This window comes from Polypterus senegalus, chromosome 11 (assembly GCF_016835505.1).
Source record: "Polypterus senegalus isolate Bchr_013 chromosome 11, ASM1683550v1, whole genome shotgun sequence".
Classification (NCBI taxonomy): domain Eukaryota; kingdom Metazoa; phylum Chordata; class Cladistia; order Polypteriformes; family Polypteridae; genus Polypterus; species Polypterus senegalus.
This window is the reverse complement of record NC_053164.1, coordinates 62849705-62867908: the sequence shown is the minus strand read 5'-3', so window position 1 is coordinate 62867908 and position 18204 is coordinate 62849705. Positions and strand designations below refer to the sequence as shown.

General features: G+C 34.3%; 1 protein-coding gene across 11 annotated transcripts in view; it reads right to left on the bottom strand.

Annotated features, from left to right (window-relative positions):
• Positions 1–18204, bottom strand: part of LOC120539084 (agglutinin-like protein ARB_02240) — a 66834-nt gene that overhangs the window by 27620 nt on the left and 21010 nt on the right. For 7 of the 11 annotated variants that reach the window (XM_039768820.1, XM_039768828.1, XM_039768827.1 and 4 more), the window contains 10 exons: positions 15650–15682; positions 15518–15547; positions 12083–12115; positions 11949–11978; positions 7102–7134; positions 6970–6999; positions 5538–5567; positions 4447–4476; positions 3337–3366; positions 1162–1191 (listed from right to left, as the gene is read on the bottom strand). In XM_039768820.1, the coding sequence (XP_039624754.1) occupies positions 1162–1191; positions 3337–3366; positions 4447–4476; positions 5538–5567; positions 6970–6999; positions 7102–7134; positions 11949–11978; positions 12083–12115; positions 15518–15547; positions 15650–15682 (309 nt within the window). The remainder of the gene's footprint in view (positions 1–1161; positions 1192–3336; positions 3367–4446; positions 4477–5537; positions 5568–6969; positions 7000–7101; positions 7135–11948; positions 11979–12082; positions 12116–15517; positions 15548–15649; positions 15683–18204) is intronic. The other 4 variants (XM_039768825.1, XM_039768830.1, XM_039768824.1 and 1 more) reach the window with 3 other exon arrangements.

The window sequence follows — 18204 nt, the reverse complement described above, 5'->3', positions numbered from 1 at the left end:
TATTTCCATACCTTACATACAATTTAATATTTCAGGCCAAAATTTCTTCCGTTCAGGGTCTTTTACCCTCCCTCCTTTCTACATCACTTACTGATGTGGCTTGCTAAGAGATATAAAATTAGAACCGACTGATTGACCACCTTCTCAAGATCAAATATTCTGCACAAACATAAAGGTGATTCACATCATTCTTGATGTGTTTTAAATTAACATTACGCAGGAACTTCTGATCGCTGGAATATATTAAAATCTTTATGTCTGGTTTTCTTAAACTACTTTTAATGAAGGAAATAAAAACACAATACTGCATTATTTTGACTTTACATCATTTTTCAAAGAAAGACCTTTTTTAACTTTTTTTCAGAGGTAAGTTTTTCAATTAAACTGCCAGTATTCATCAGTATTTCCAAATCAATTTATAATAAAAGAGGCAAAAGTAAAAACATCTGTAACATCGGTAATCTGTTCTTCTAATGCAACATGGACAAATACTAAAACATGAAAGGTAAAGAAACCATAGTAAGATTTCTTTGTTTTCCTTTGTTTTGTTTTTTTGTCATAATATGGCAGACTGCATTGCAGTACACTGAACTTGAATTTTCTTCTTTTTTGAAAGTTTTTTAAAAGGAGTTAATGCAGATTAAATGGCTAATTGTGGGTTAAAAAGGAAAAACAGTCTTTGTAAAGCTGTTTCCAGCTTGGGCTATTTTCACACATCTTCTTTCAACAGAAATTCATGTGCTTTTTACTACGTCTTTAACAGTTTATAATTATTTAAAAAAAACTTTCACTGTCCTTCTTTTGCAATCCAGGTATATAATCTGATTTAAACATGAACAAATTCTGAAAATAGAATCCTTATACTGTTTTGTTTTCTCCTTCCATGACACAACTATAGCCTTACGAAATGTCCAAATGTTTTGTCTCTTTCTTTAAATTTAATTGAGATTCCTAACCGTGGTCTTTCTCTAACCCCATAATATTGTGGTCTGACTGCTGGTTAACAAAATGGTACGTTAGAAACAGCACGTAGCTAGTTTACAGAATATGAAAGAGGTAAGGAATTATAATTCCACAAACTTAATATAATCAAACAGTTTATAGAACAAAGCCTAGAGTTTAGAACTGCTGCATACAAAGAAAAAAATGGATACAACTTACCTGTTGTTAAAGTAGAAGTCGGAATTGTGACTGGCATTTAAAATGAATGAAAAGCTAAAATTAGTATAGTTGCTAATGAAGAACTCATGAAGCATTCATTTGACTAACGTAGAAAGTCACATTTTTTTAAATTTGTTTTAAGATGTAGACCACAGAAATCACAATTACTTTTACTTCTGCATTATCAATTTAGCTGAGTCAAGGAGACAGAACACTATTACAAAATCACCTATAAAATAAACAGAAATCACATAAAGATGGGAGAAATAATCACTCAAAATTAACCAACATAACAGTAAAACATAAAATACACATAACATTAGCCCAGTAATCGACAATCTTACACAGACTCTCAGGTTGAGTCACATAATTATCTGAATAGCTGCCATTGTCCTTGCTTATACTAAGGCATGATTTACCTTTCCATTCAAATAATGTGACTGATTACATAACCAGTTTGATTGGTCAACGAATTAGGTACTCAAATTGTCTACAACCATTAAAGCTACAAAGAGACTCTTTTGTGCTAATTTATAGGCTATGTTATAATTTTATAGAATAATATTATTAATACAGTTCTTGTTATTACATTGTCCAAAGAAGATAATCTGTATGGAAACCTCTGTCTGTTTGTAAAAAGAATTACAGGCACAAGTCCAAAAAAGAACAAAACTGAAAATAACGAGTTGTTCGGTTCATACTTTCATTTCCAAAGAATGTCACATACTACTTTAGTTGAAAAAGTTTTCTGGAAACACTCACTAATTAACAATCTTAAGTAAGAGATAATGAGCTACTTAGAGTCGTGAAGCTTTCAGGAAACACAGGAAGACAGTGCAGTCTTCTCCACTACACACTGGAGCATATCTGCAAAAAATTCCTCTGGCATAAGTGCATTAGATGAGAAACTAATTGCTCCTTCCTTCCATCTTCCAAGCATCTTGGCATTGGTCATTTAAAGGGAAGTGTTGTAATTGTCATTTCAAGGATAGAGTTAGGAATATTTCCATCGTTTTGCATCCAGATACGTGTTCCTTTCTTGGGTTAAGCAGAACACAAAGCTCTTCAGCTTTTTTCCCTATAACCATAATGTTTGTGTTGAGGTGAACTCCCTGAAATGCCTGAGCTCCCCACGCACTCACGTTTTTATAAATATGTCAAATATGACAACTAACAACCCTATAATAAGAAGCACATAAAGATCTGGGTGACTGTTGCAATGATACCTTGAAAAGGAACACTACACTACACTACACTGTACAGACCTGGGGAAATGTCCTTCTTAAATGCTGATGCACATGTTTGCTAATGTAACAAAGGGTCAATGTTTTCAGAGGAGGATTGAAGGCCCATCAGCAATGATGGGATACAAATAAAATTTGTGCATGTGATATGCGGTAGGAAATTTAAGTGGAAACAACAGGAAATATTCAAAAATAAAAAACTGAAACGATATTGATAGGGATGTACAAAACAACTAAAATGTCCAGTTTCCATTTCTAAAGTGGGCTTATATTGAATAATAATAAAAAATTACCAAAACATCTATGTCAGATGAAATGGACAACTTTTTAAGAATTCGGATTATTACAATACAGCAGTGTTATTGTAGATTAAATGTAATTATATTCACTTTCATAAGATATTTATGATCCACTTATGTATGAAAATAATGGTATCATATAAATAAAACAACATACAGTTTAATGGGATATGTTATTTTAGTCAATATTGCTGATTTTGAAGAAGGTTGATGTTATGAAAATAAAATTGAAATTATAGCATCATCATATGAATATTGGGTGGTATGGTGGCACAGTGACAGCGTTGCTGCCAGGCAATAAGGAGACCAGGGTTCACATCTTGGGTCCTCCCCATGTCTGTGTGCGTTTCCTCAGGGTGCTCCAGTTTCCCCCCACAGTCCAAAGACATGTAGCCTAAGTGAATCAGTGTTCCTAAATTGGCCCAAGAGTGAGGTTGGGGTTGATATTTTGAGTGTTTTTGTCCTGTGATGGACTAGTTCCCTGTCTAATGTTTGTTCCTGCCTTGTGTCCTATGTTTGCTAGGATGGGCGCAGAAGACCCCCGTGACCAACTTCAGGATAGAATTGACGGACTGACATAGCATTATAACAAAGATAGGTTTCAATGGGAAATGTTTTTCATCAGTGGTTACCTGTTTGGTTTGTAGACGTTAAAGTTGATTCTGCGAAAATATAATGACAATAAAAGCCTTAGGCACAATGAATATGTTGTGGAATACTTCCATACCTTACATACAATTTAATATTTTAGACCTAAATTTCTTCCGTTCAGGGTCTTTTACCCTCCCTCCTTTCTACATCACTTACTGATGTGGCTTGCTAAGAGAGATAAAATTAGAACAGACTGATTGACCACCTTCTCAAGATCAAATATTCTGCAGAAACATAAAGGTGATTCACATAATTCTTGATGCGTTTTAAATTAACATTACGCAGGAACTTCTGATCGCTGGAATATATTAAAATCTTTATGTCTGGTTTTCTTAATCTACTTTTAATGAAGGAAATAAAAAGACAATACTGCATTATTTTGAGTTTACATCATTTTCCAAAGAAAGACTTTTTTTACTTTTTTTCAGAGATAAGTTTTTCAATTAAACCACCAGTATTCATCAGTATTTCCAAATCAATTTATATTAAAAGAGGCAAAAGTAAAAACATCTGTAGCATCGGTAATCTGTTTTTTTAATGTGACGTGGACAAATACTAAAACATGAAAGGTTAAGAAACCATAGTAAGATTTCTTTGTTTTCCTTTGTTTTGGTTTTTAGTCACACATCTTCTTTCAACAGAAATTCATGTGCTTTTTACTACGTCTTTAACAGTTTATAATTATTTAAAAAAAACTTTCACTGTTCTTCTTTAGCATTCCAGGTATATAATCTCATTTAAGCATGAACAAATTCTGAAAATAGAATCCTTGTACTGTTTTGTTTCCTCCTTCCACAAAACAACCATAGCCTTACGAAATGTCCAGATGTTTTGTCTTTTTCTTTAAATTTAATTGAGATTCCCAACTCAATTAACTTCAATTAACTTCAATTAACTCTAACTTCATAATATTGTGGTCTGACTGCTGGTTAACAACAAGGTACAGTTGAAACAGCACGTAGCTATCTTACAGAATATGAAAGAGGTAAGGAATTATAATTCCACAAACTTAATACAATAAAAACAGTTAATAGAACAAAGCCTAGAGTTTACAACTTCTGCATACAAAGAAAAAAACAGATAAAACTTACTTGTTGTTAAAGTAGAATTCATAATTGTGACTGGCATTTAAAACATATGAAAACGTAAAATTAATATAGTCCTAATGAAGAACTCATGAAGCATTCATTTGACTAAAGCAGGAAGTCATATTTTTAAAAAATTTGTTTTAAGATGTAGACCACAGAAATCACAATTACTTTTACTTGTACATTATCAATTTAGTTGAGTCAAGGAGACAGAACATTATTACAAAATCACCTATGACATAAACATAAATAATATGAAAATGGGAGAAATAATCACTCAAAATTAACCAACATAACAGTAAATCATAAAATACACATAACCTCAACCCAATAATTGACAATATCAGACAGACTTTCAGGTTGAGTTACAAAATTTGCTGAATAGCTGCCATTGTGACAGAATCACAGGCAAAAGTCCAAAAAAGAACAATGCTGAAAATAATGAGTTGTTCTGTACATACTTCAATTTCCAAACAAGATAACTAATATTTGAAAGAATTTTCAGGAAACATTACTAATTAAAAAACAACCTAAAGTATTATGAAAAAGCTACAAAATATTTAAAACTGAAAAAATAAAATTATGTCAGTAGGTATGTACACGGTATTTAGAATTTCTTGCCTTCAACTCTGTTATTAAGCTTACATTTAATAATAATAACATTTTAGCAAAACTCTTATTTCAGATGAAAAGGATAACTTGATAGCATTTTTGATAATTTGCATACTGCAGTGCTTTTATATATAAAATGTCAATATACTCATTTTGAAGAGTTCTATATCTGTCTATAATAATTACCATATCACACTGTATACAATGGATACTGTTTTTATCAGTGGTTACCTGTTGTGTTTTTAGAAGTTAAGGTTGAATTTATAAACATAAAATTAATAAAAAATATTCAATTAACATTATCCGATCAATATATTATAACAACATACATTTTAATGGAAACTAGTTTATCACTGGTTATCTGTTGTGTCTGTAGTAGTTAGTAATAAGACTGAAAAGAAAATAATTTAATAAAACACACTATTTTATCAATATCACAACATACATTTTAATGGGAAATCTTTTTTAAATTCATGTTTTACCTGTTGTGCTTGGAGAAGTTAAGGATGAATCTGTGAAAATAAAATCAAAATTATAAACTTATTTTAAAAAGTCTGAATTAGCTTAAGTAGCTAATGCCTTGCTTCATAAGTTAGAAGCACATTATATACAAAAATAGTTGCCTCGAATATTTGAAATATTAAAATGTTTTCTTCAATTTAAATGTTTTAAGTCTAAATATTCTCAGTTGTAATACAAATTTGTAATTTTTCACCCTATAATAAATGTCCATAAAGGGCTAGATTCGTACTAAACGATTTAAAATACATTTTAATGGGAAATCTTTTTTAAATTCATGTTTTATCTGTTGTGCTTGGAGAAGTTAAGGATGAATCTGTGAAAATAAAATCAAAATTATAAACTTATTTTAAAAAGTAAAAATTAGCTTAAGCATCAGCAAAGATAAAAAAAGATAATAAGATTGCTTATATGTTATGCAGTGGAAAGGCTAGGAGGGAAAAACATAAAATATCCTAATCTGAAAAAATTAAACATCGATACGTACATGTAGAGCACAAACAATGTGCTGTTTATATATGTCATACTGTATAAGCGTACACTCACTAACTATTCAAATTTACCCAAACACTTGTCAGATGAAACTGACTACCGCATACACTCTCAGATAAGTCCTCCATCAGATAAGTCGGGACTTGATTTTACTGCAGAAATTTCTGGTATTTTATAATGTTAGTCATATAAGTCGAATGCGGAAAACTCACACTATTGGTCCAAGAGATTATGATATGCTAACGCACACCTGAGAGAGTAACTACGGAGCACACTGCCTTTTTACCCTATGCTCCTAACCTCTCTGTCTGTATTGTCCCTAAGTGACCACGCAGTAATACCTGAACAATTCCAAAGCGATGTTTGCACTGGTTGTGTTTTTTGTATCTCACGCCTTTATACACCTTTATCGTAGGAGCATCCCTTATCTACGATGGAGCATTCGATCAGGAGAAAATATGAGGCTGGTTTTAAATTAAATGTCGTTGGAGTAGCGATAGAAATTAGCAACTTCCCTGCTGCAACAAAATTCGATGCATCTGAGAAACTGATGCGAGATCGGAGGAGGCAAGAAGATGTGAAAAAAAAAAATTAAGTGTTCTATTTTTGAACAGGCGTATATGTCAGGGTCTGATTTTATGATCAATTTTTCAGGTTTCAAGACCTGACTTATACATGAGTATATACGGTCCATGTTAATTGTTTTGATGATTGCCATATTAAAGTGCTTGTTAAATTTAAAACAATTTTATTCAGTTTAACTAATAATTTATGATCAAACTGTTTTACTCAGTTACACAAATAATTTATGATCAAGCTGTTTATAAAAATTACAGTACCATATTAATGTTACAGCATAATTTTCAAAGGGAAATCTTTTTTTTCTGTTTATCCAGTGGTTACCTGTTGTGTTTGTACAATGAAAGGACAATTCTGTGGGGAAAAAGTCAAAATTAATATATAATTCTTAATGTGTCATAAAAATGTAAAACAACTTAAGTTTCAATAGGAAATCTTTATTTTATCAGTGGTCACCTGTTGTTGGGTTTGTATAATTGAAGAATAGGTCTGTGAAAATAAAATGAAAATAAAAGTAAAGTTCATGATGAAAATCTTATGGAAATTCATTATACAAATGTAAGTGAAATTAATAGTTTTTGATAAGCGCTAAAATAATATTACACATGTAACATACATAACTGGAACATATTACAATGTTTATGTTAAACATTCATAAACTATTTAAAAAATAAACTGCAAACAAAACTGTGAACATTTTGCCTATGTAAAATCTAGAAAATAAAAGATTATTTTTTCTCAAAGACAGTTTTCAGTTAACAGTAGAAATACCAAAGCCTATGAAAAAACTCGTAAAACCCAGTCCACCTTAAATCCATTCGCATCTCTCCGTCAGTGTCTTTTGTGTTGCAAATGTGTTGATAATCCCAAGCAGCAAACAACCTGTTATTTACTATACCTTGATGTGTTTACTTAACTTCCTACAGCGTAAAGTCACAAGTAAACTGCGGAGCTTCCTGTGTTTGAGCAACACGGGCACGTCGACACAATACATTAATACTGAAGTGACTTTAGCTCGAGGTGGAAACTTCAAGCAGCTGTTGTTACGGTTCTGTCCATAAACGGTTTCCAAAGCTTTATGACCTTAGTCTCGGAAAGCCTTTGTCCTGTGCGGTGACTAGGATCTTCTTCTGAATAAGATCAAACACAGTTGCATAGGGTGTGAAAGGAGCTTCCAGCTGCAGCTAAAGTCACTTCAGTACACATGTGCTGTGTCAACATGCCCGTGTCGATCAAACACAGGAAGCACTGCAGTTTACTTGTGACTTTACGCTGTAGAAGGTAAGTAAATAAATCAAGGTAAATAACATTCAATCTGACTTTTATATACAAAGTATAGTGATGGCAAAAGTGTGACGGCAGCTTCCACCTGCAGCTATAGACTCTTCAGTATGTGAGCAACTCTCCACGCTAGTGTTTAGATCTGGATGGTATATGTGCCCAAAAAAGAAGTCTGACTGCATTCTTGTAGAATTGCTCGCATACTCACATGTAAGCAAGCATTTTTCATGACATTACGTGTGTAATTTGTGAGCATGCACTTGTCGATCAAATACAGGAAGCTCTAAAGTCTACTTATGACCTTACGCTGTAGGAAGATAAGTAAATAAATGAAGGTAAATAACTTTCGATCTGGCTTTTATACTGTATAAGTAACATATAAATGTTTCTTATGTAAAGACCATGACAAAACATAATCACAAACAGGACTTTGCACGATACGTTGGCGAGCTCTGTAAGTCGTGCTGTTTTGCTGAAGGACAGGTGTGGGGCAGACTGACTGGCAGGATGACACCGGACCTCTTCTTGCATCCAAACGGTGTCATCTATCTTGCCTTTATGCCTGGTGCAGCTGCGTTGTTGTTATATGTGAGTGGACGTTTCTTGTGGGGAGGACTTATGTTTTCTTTCTCTGATGTAGAACCCTCATCCTCATCTGAGTTCACCTCTGTCATAGCATGTCTTTATTTGAAAACAGCAGTGTCAGATTAGGGCGAGCCTGAACATGACTGAGAGAATAAAACTGAATAAAAAAGAAACGCTAATCTTTACAAGTACCATACATTTACACCGGCTGTTACAGACTCAAATCAAATGTATGTTTTTATTGTATATTAGTTACAATATGAGCAGCTCACTACTGAAAACGTTTATTTTGGGATGCAGGAAGGCTCAAACTCGCAACCTTTTGAATAGGAGTCAGCAGTTCTTAACGCTGTACTACCAAAGAAGTCAACAAACCACACTAACCTAATTTCTTTTTCTTCGTTTATAGTCTTGAATAAAAGCACACTTGTTCTGTTATATTTGTACCTTTTCTGAAAGTGCTTATTTGATATTTGGTCTTCAGTCTTCACACATTATACACTTCATGTAAAAATGTTGCTGTTGGTACTAAAACATGAAAAAGTTTGTCTTTTAGGTATGTTCTCAATGTTTCTTGCATTTCCTGTCATCCTACACTTACATAGATCTTTGTAGACACAGAACACACATGAAATGCATGTGTTCCAAATAACTATATTTATTAGCCTATACAGCTCTAGGTACCTGACTCCCTGATAAACAAGGCTTGAGCTGGGAGAGGTTTTTGCCGTTTCTGCAGTGGAGGGAGCATGGGATAGCAGGCAGCTTGGGCTTATTGACACATTTACACAAAAGACTCTGATGGAAAGGTGCGAATGGATTTAAGGTGGGCCGGGTTTACGAGATGTTTTGTAAACTTTGGTAATTCTAGTGTTAAATAAATAGGAGTGAAGCTTTTGCACCATTGCTTGTCTTCATGCATGCTCACCTCATGGACATGTACTGATATGGTCAATGTAAATAACATTGGATAGTGAGGGGTTAGGGGTGTTCACCTTGGCCCTGACAAGCTTCTTAAAATGAAAGTATTCTTTTCTATCAGTGTATCTGTTGCCTACAGAATCGGTGAGAAGAACCAGGAAGGAGGAGAAGCAGAAAGTACACAGCCACCCAACAATATGACAAACACTGGAAAGCCACACACATCTAAGTACATTGGCCTGCATCATTGATGGCAGGTCTTCAAATAGCAGGGGGTATCACTGATTTGCAACACCATTTTATTTGCTTTTGTTTTTTTAAGAATCATTGAGTGTTAAATCTATAATGACTGAATAAAAGTTTATTCCCTGCTCTGCTTGCTTGTCTTGTATCTTTATTTGTAGTTTGGGTTACAGAAAAGGTGAGATGTCCTCTGACTGGTGAAGTGTAGCAAAGTAGCAGTCATTTCTTGATCAGTACGGCCCATAGTCCAAGTGGCAAGTGTGTCTGTGGGCTGTGTCTCCTTCCAGGAAAAGTGACTGAAAGTATAAGAGAACTAGAGCAAATGTGGAGGAAGTATGTGTAAGTTCTCATAAAAAAACAATGTGGAAGTGGGAATAAAAATCTATGTTTCTGGAAAAGGTCACCCCAAAAACCCATCTACAATCAAAAAGCAGCCAAAAATGTTCAACAGGCATAATGGGAAGCATTGCAATATACCGTACTTGCATGTGCCTCGTTCTTGTCTTGTGTTTTTAAAAGTTCATGAAAATTAATTAATTGTTCATAGTGGAATAAAAAGTTAAAATAACCATTGTGAAGTATTTTAGAAAAGGTAATCTGTGTTTTGATTACTTTCCAACTCGAATTAGTGTTTGTACCATGCCATAAGCCAATTACATTATATTTACTAAATTATATAATCCATTTACATTATAATTATAAAAAAGCTTACACTGTGTTTTTTTTCTTTTTCAGGTGCAACAATCTTGAATTAAAATATAAACAAATTCTAAAAGTACAGTTCTGCCATTCATTGTTTTGATTCATCTTTCCACAACACAAAGACAATCTTGCTTCTTAAATATGTAAGTGTATTGTTTGAAAAATTAAACTGCAGTCGTTATCCATGACATGCATTTAGTTGCCCTTCCTCAAAAGTGCTTTCTAAGTTTTTGCATGGTAAGTAACTGCCACCTTGACTAAATGTTAAGGTAATAACAGTATGAATTCATCTTGACCACTATGGAGCAAGGAAGGAAACACAATTTCAGAAATTCAGTACATTTCAGTAGATTAACAGTTCTAGAGTTAAGACTACATCCACTTCACACCTTCACACTTATTCATTTCTCAGCTATAAACAGAATTTAAATGACTTCAGCTTTTCCTTCTGCATACATTTGCAGTGCGTGTGTTTAGGTGAACTCTCCCAAGTTCCTCAGCTTTTAACCTATCTACATTTTGTGAAAATCTCAAGTAATAATTCTTTTCATTTATATAGCGCTTTTCTCACTACTCAAAGCACTCAGCAATTGCAAGTTAAGGGCCTTGCTCAAGGGCCCAACTGAGCGAGTCCCTAATGACATTTATGGGATTCGAACTGGCAACCTTCTGATTGCCAGTACAGATCCCTAGCCAGAGAGCCACCACTCAGCCTACAATTATGTATGTATTAAGTATGATAACTAACACCCCTAACGTAAGAAAACAGAGTAAGGTTTTAGTGAGTGTTACAATATTTCCTTGAAAAATATCCCTTTGAACCAGGGGAAAACTCCTTTTAAGTGTGAATACAATACTATAGATCAATAGAAGTATAGAGGGCATTCATTTAGGGGGTAGAGGGGCCATCAGCAAAGTTGGAATAAAAAAAAAAAGATTGCTTATGTTATATGCTTTGGAAAGGACAGGAGGAAAAAACAAAATATTCAAAACTGACAAAATGAAAAATGTATAGTGTCACACATATGCACATGGGAGGCAGCTAAATGGCTTGAATGAGGGCAACTCTGAATCAGACCGGGATGTGGCAGAGTGCACCGATTCTTTTTCTTGCTTTCCTGCAGACCATTCACGGAAATTCTGCCTCGCCCTGTTGACATCACTTCTGGGTCAGAACCAATGGATGAAGACCTTTCTGGTTCTGGCCCCCTTGATGTCATGTCTGGGCCCGAGCCTATGGTTGAAGTTCCTTCCCGTCCTGCCCCTTTGACGTCACTTCCTATACTGACCTTTAAAAACCTCCTTTTTCCTATTCCCTCAAACAGTGTCCTGTTCTAATGCCTAATGCTGTATAAGCTTACATTCAAAAACAATTAAAACTTACCCAAACACTGTCTGACTATATGCTAAGTGTTTTGATTACTGGCATACTGCAGTGTTTTTAAAACTTAATGTCATTTTATTCAGTGTGACAAATAATTTATGATCAAACTGTTTACAAACATTACAGTATCATATTAATATAACAGGATAAGTTTCAATTGGAAATCTTTTTTTTAATCAGAGATTACCAGTTGTGTTTGCAGAATTGAAGGACAATTCTGTGGAAAAAAAAGTGAAAATTAATATATAATTAATATTGTATCATAAAAATGTAAAACAACGTACGTTTCAATAGGAAATATTTATTGTAATCAGTGGCTACCTGTTGTCATGTTTCTATAATTGAAGAGCAGTCCTGTGAAAATAAAATTGAAATAAAAATATAATTCATGATGAAAATCTTTTGGAAATACTTGTTTTTTGTAATTCACATCATTTTTTGATGATTTTTGAGCTACAGTAACATTACACATATACATAAATGGAAGATATTACAATGTTTATGTCAAGTATTCATAAACTATATCAAAAATAACTACAAGCAAAACAGTGAACATTTTGCCTGCGCAAAATTTGGAAAGTAAATTATTTCTTTTTCAGTTATAAAAATGGGATTCATCAGTATTTTAAAGGCAATTTATAACAAATTAAGAGATGATTAAATCTTTTGAAAGCAGGGATGACCTGTTTTCAAATGATACAGACAGATACAAAAGCATGAAAGAAAATCAGAAATGGTAGCCATAGAGAAAAGTGATTTTAGTATATTATTTTTCATATTCTTTAAATTGTTAAAAGTATTATAGACAATTTTTATGTTATATCTGCCGTATGCTTTAACTGTAGGCACAGTTCTCTTTGACTTGAAACCAGCTTGTCTAAACAAAAACCAAGAAGTGTTAGTAGAGACAGCCGACAGTAGGCAGTTGTACAAAGAAGGGATATTTCTTCAGTCAGAAAATCAGACAGACACCTTTGGCAAACAAGTATGATTTAACAGTTCAAAACTTTAAAAATGAAAATCATATTTAAAGAAAACTCAAATTCTAATAATTATTTTCTGGACTTTACACCTGCATAAAAGCGAAGCTCTTGCACCATGCCTTGTCTTCATGCATGCTCACCTCATGGACATGCAGTGATATGGTCGGTTTAAATAACATTGAACAGTGAGGGGCTAGGGGTGTTCACCTTGGCCCTGATAAGCTTTAAAAAGTCATCTGCTTAAACTGAAAGCATTCTTGTATACTATTCTATCATCTGTTGTCTACAGAATCGATGAGAAGAACCAGGAAGAAGGAGAACCAGAAGGAAAACAGTGACACAACAGTGTGACAAAGACTGAAAAGCCATACATATCGGCCTGCATCAACGATGACAGCTCATCAAATAGTAGGGTGTATCACTGAATTGCAACACCCTTTTATTTGCTTTTCTTTTTTTTAGGAGCATTAAAAATAATTAAAAGTGTTAAATCTATAGTGATTGAATAAAAGTTTATTCCCTGCTCTGTTTGCTTGCCTTGTTTCTCTACTTGCAGTTTGGGCTATAAAGAAAGAGGATATGTCCTCTGATTGGTGAACTGTAGCACAGTAGCTGTCATTTCTTGGTTAATACGGCCCATAGTCCCAGCGCCAAGTGTATGGAGTCTGTGGACTATTTGTCCTTCCAGGACAGCTGAGTGCAAGAATAAGAAAAGTAGAGCATATGTGAAGGAAGTATGTGTGGGTCTACATTAAAAAGAATGTGGATATGGGATTAAAAATATATGTTTCTGAAAAGGTCACCACAAAAACCCATCCACAAACAAAAAACAACCAAAAATGTTCAACAAGCATGTTGGGGAGCATTGCAATATGTTGAACTTGCATGTGTCTCTCTTTTTTTTTGTGTTATTTAAAAGTTTTTTAAAGTTAATTAATTGTTCATAGTGGAATAAAAAATGAAAATAATCATTGTAAAGCATTATAGAACAGGTAATCTGTGAGCTCACTACCTTCCAACTCAACTTAAAGTGATTGTACCATATCACAAACCATTTACATTATAATTATTAAATTATGCAGTCAATTTACATTATAATTATTAAAAACCTTATGCTTCCTTTTTTTCCTTTTCAGGTGCATAATCATGAATTAAAATAAAAACAAATTCTAAAAGTACAGTTCTGCCATTTGCTGTTTTGATGTCTCTTTCTACAACACAAAGACATTCTTGTTTCTTAAATATGCAGGTGTATTGTTTCAAAAATTAAATTGCAGTCCTTTCCATGATATGCATTTTGTTGCACCTTCCCCAAAAGTGCTTGTAAGGTTGTGTAGGGTAACTGGCACCGTGACTAAATGTTAAGGTAATAACAGTGTGAACCCAGCTGACAGCTATAGAGCAAGAAAGGAAACAATTACAAAAATTCAGTATGTTGGAATAGTTTAACAGTTCTAGAGTTAAGACTAGTTCCACTTCTTCACACCCTAACATGTATTACTTTCTAAGTTATAAGAAGAACTAAAACAACTTCAGCTTTTCCTTCTCTATAAATTCACATTGTGTGTGTTAAAGTGAACTCTTCCAAGTTCCTGAGCTTCACACCTATCTACATTTTGTGAAAATCTCAAGTATGATAATTAACATCCCTAACATAAGAAACAGGGTAATTTTTTAATGAATGTGTCAGAGATGGCTGGGGTGGCGACCCAGCCGGGACACCTAGGAAGACCAGAGGAGGGCTTACACCTTCCCCAGACCATGTGGGGGTGACTGCCCTGGTTCCTTTGGGGGCCATGGGTACAAAGCTTAGAAGCTCAACCCATGTAGGGGCCTGTGGTCACCGACAGGGGGCACCCCGTGCCTTTGGAGCCCTGGACCTTGGCACTTCCGCCACACCCGGAAGAGCAGGGGGGAAGAAGACTGGGGATACCTGGAGTGCTTCCGGGTGCACTAACAGCACTTCCGCCACATGGGGGCATGTCGGTGGGAGATTGCTGGGAAGCACCTGGAACACATCCGGGTGTGTATAAAAGGGGCCGCCTCCCTTCATACAATGGCGAGAGTCGGGAGCGGAGTGGACTGAGCTGGAGAGGAGAGAAGGAGGCGCTCTGAAGCTAGGCATTATTGTGGCCAGGATTTTGGGGGACTTGTGGGGTTTGTGGTGCACTTAAGACATATAAATATTGTAAATAAACGTGTGGTGGGTAAAATGAACGTGTCTGCCTGTCTGTGTCCGGGTCATGTTCCACAAGTGTTACAATGTTTCCTTGAAAAATATCCCTCAGAACCAGGGAAACCTCCTTTTAAGTGTGAATACAATACAATAGAGCAATGGAAGTACAGAGAGCATTCAGTGAGAGGGTAGAAGGCCAATCAGCAAAGATGGAATAGAAAATAAGATTGCTTATGTGATATGCTGTGGAAAGGACATGAGAAGAAAACATAAAATTAAAAATTAAACTTTATAGGTAAATATACAGCATAATGTCCTTTTATTTTATCTCTATTACTGTATAAGCTTAAATTCACTTTTCCCCAACTCTTAAATCAGATGAAACTGTGACTACATGTTAAGTGTTTTATTGGCATACCGCAGTGCTTTAGAAACTTAATGTCATTTTACGGAGTTTCACAAATCATTTATTTTCAACCTTTTTACTCACTTTCATAAATAATTTATTATGGAATTGTTTATAAAAATTGCAGTATCATAGCAATATAACAGCATACGTTTGAATTGGAAATCGTTTTTTTCTTAATCTGTGGTTACCTGTTGTGTTTGTACAACGAAATAACAATTCTGTGGAAAACAAGTTAGAATTAATATATGATTACCATTGTATCATAAAAAAGTAAAACAACCTAAGTTTCAATAGGAAATCTTTATTTTATCAGTGGTTACCTGTTGTTATTTTTGTATAACTGAAAACCAGTTCTGTGAAAATAAAATGAAAAAAATATACATAATTTATGATGAAAATATTATAGAAATACTTTATACAAATGCTGGTGTAATTTACATAGTTATTGGCATGTGCTACAGTAACAGTACACAGGTAATATACATAACTGGAAGATATTACAATGTTTATGTCAAAAATTTAAAAAATAATCTACAAACAAAACTGTGAACGTTTTTCCCTGTTCAAAATTTGGAAAGTAAATACATATTTGTTTTTCAACAAATAGATTTCAGTTATAAAATGGGATTCATCGGTGTTTTCAAGGAGGTTTATAACAAATTTGAAGACAGCAAAAACTTTGGAAAACAGAGTTGACCTGTTTTTGATTTATACAGAGAAATACAAAAGCATGATAGAAAATCAGAAATGGCAGCTGTAGATGAAAGTGATTTTTTTATATTTCATATTCTTTAATTTGTTCAAGAGTATACACAATGGTTTGTTATATTTGCCATATGCTTTAACTGTAAGCACAGTTCTCTTTTATTTGAAACCAGCTTGTCTAAACAAAAACCAAGAAGTGTTAACAGAGACAGCAGACAGTTGCACAAAGAAAGGATTTTTCTGCAGTCAGAAGATCAGGCGGACACCTTTAGCAAACAAGTATGATTTAGTAGGTCAAAACTTTAAGCTGCAAAATTATATTTTAAGAAAGCTCAAGTTTTAATAATTATTTTCTGGAATTTACACATGCATGAAAGCAAAGACCTTGCACCATTGCTTGTCTTAATGCATGCTCGCTTTATGGACATGAACTGATATGGCCAGTGTAAATGACATTGGACACTGAGGGGCTAGGGGTTTTCACCTTGGCCCTGACAAGCTTTAAAAAGTCATCTGCTTAAACTGAAAGTATCTTTTCTATCATCTTTTGTCTACAGAATTGATGAGAAAAACCAGGAAGGAGGAGAAGCAGAAGGAACACATCTACACAACATTCTGACAAGCGCTGGAAAGTCACATACATCTAAGTGCACAGGCCTGCATTATCGATGACAGGTCATCATCTGATTTGCAACACCCTTTTATTTATTTTTGGTTTTCTTAGACACATTAAGAATAATTAAGAGCGTTAAATGTATAATGACTGAATACAAGTTTATTTTCTGCTCTGCTTGCTTGCCTTGTTTCTCTATTTGCAGCCCATGGCATACAGAAAGAGGAGATGTCCTGTGATTGGTGAAGTGTAGCACAGTAGCAGTCGTTTCTTGATTTAGATGGTCTGTAGTCCCAGTGGCAAGTGCATGCTGTCTGTGAGCTGTCTTCTTGCAGGCCAGGCAAGTATAAGAATAAGAAAACTAGAGCAGACGTAGAGGACATATGTGTGGGTCTGCATAACAAAGAAGGGGGACGTGGGAATAAAAATATATGTTTTTGGAAAAAGTCACCCCGAAACCTTTCCACAATCAAACAGCAGCCAGAAAAGTTCAACAATTATGATATGGCATGGGGAGCATTGCAGTATGTTGAACTTACATGCGCCTCTCTTTTTTTCTTGTGATTTTTAAAAGTTCTTGAAAGTTGATCAATTGTTCATAGTGGAATAAAAAGTGAAAATAATCATTGTGAAGCCTTTTACAACAGGTAATCTGTGAGCACATTGCCTTCCAACTGTAGTTAAAGTGATTGTACCATGTCACAAACCATTTACATTATAATTATTAAAGTATGTAATAAATTTACATTATAATTATTAAGAAGCTTAGCTGTCCTTTTTTCCTTTCAGATGTACAATCCTGAATTAAAATATAAACTAATTCTAATAGTACAGTTCTGCCATTTGCTGTTTTGATGTCTCTTTCCACAACACAAAGACAGTCTTGCTTCTTAAATATGCAGGTGTATTGTTTCAAAAATTAAACTGCAGTTAAGACCCAATTTGACAGCTATGGAGCAAGGAAGGAAACACAATTCCAGAAATTCACTACATTGAAGTAGTTTAACAGTTCTAGTGTGAAAACTACTGCCACTTCTTCACACCCTGACATATATTAATTTCTTAGCTATAAGTAGAACTAAAATGATTTCAGCTTTTCCTTCTCTATATATTCACAATGCATGTGTTGAGGTGAATTATCTCAAATTCCTGAGCTTCACACCTATCTACATTTTGTGAAAATCTCAAGTACGATAATTAACACTCCTAGCTTAAGAAACCGGGTAAGGTTTTAGTGAGTGTTACAATATTTCCTTGAAAATTATCCCTCTGAACCAGGGGAAACCTACTTTTAAGTGTGAATACAATACTACTGTATAGTGTAATGGAAGTATGGAGAGCATTCAGTGAGAGGGTAGAAGGCCCACCAGCAAAGATGGAATAGAAAATTAGATTGCTTATGTGATATGCTGTGAAAAGGTCAGGAGGGAAAACATAAATATTCACAACTAAAAAGTAAGCATTTGCAGGTAAATATACAGCACAATGTTCTGTTTTTATCTCCAATACTGTATAAGCTTACATTCAATAACTATTATACCCTAATAACCCTAATAA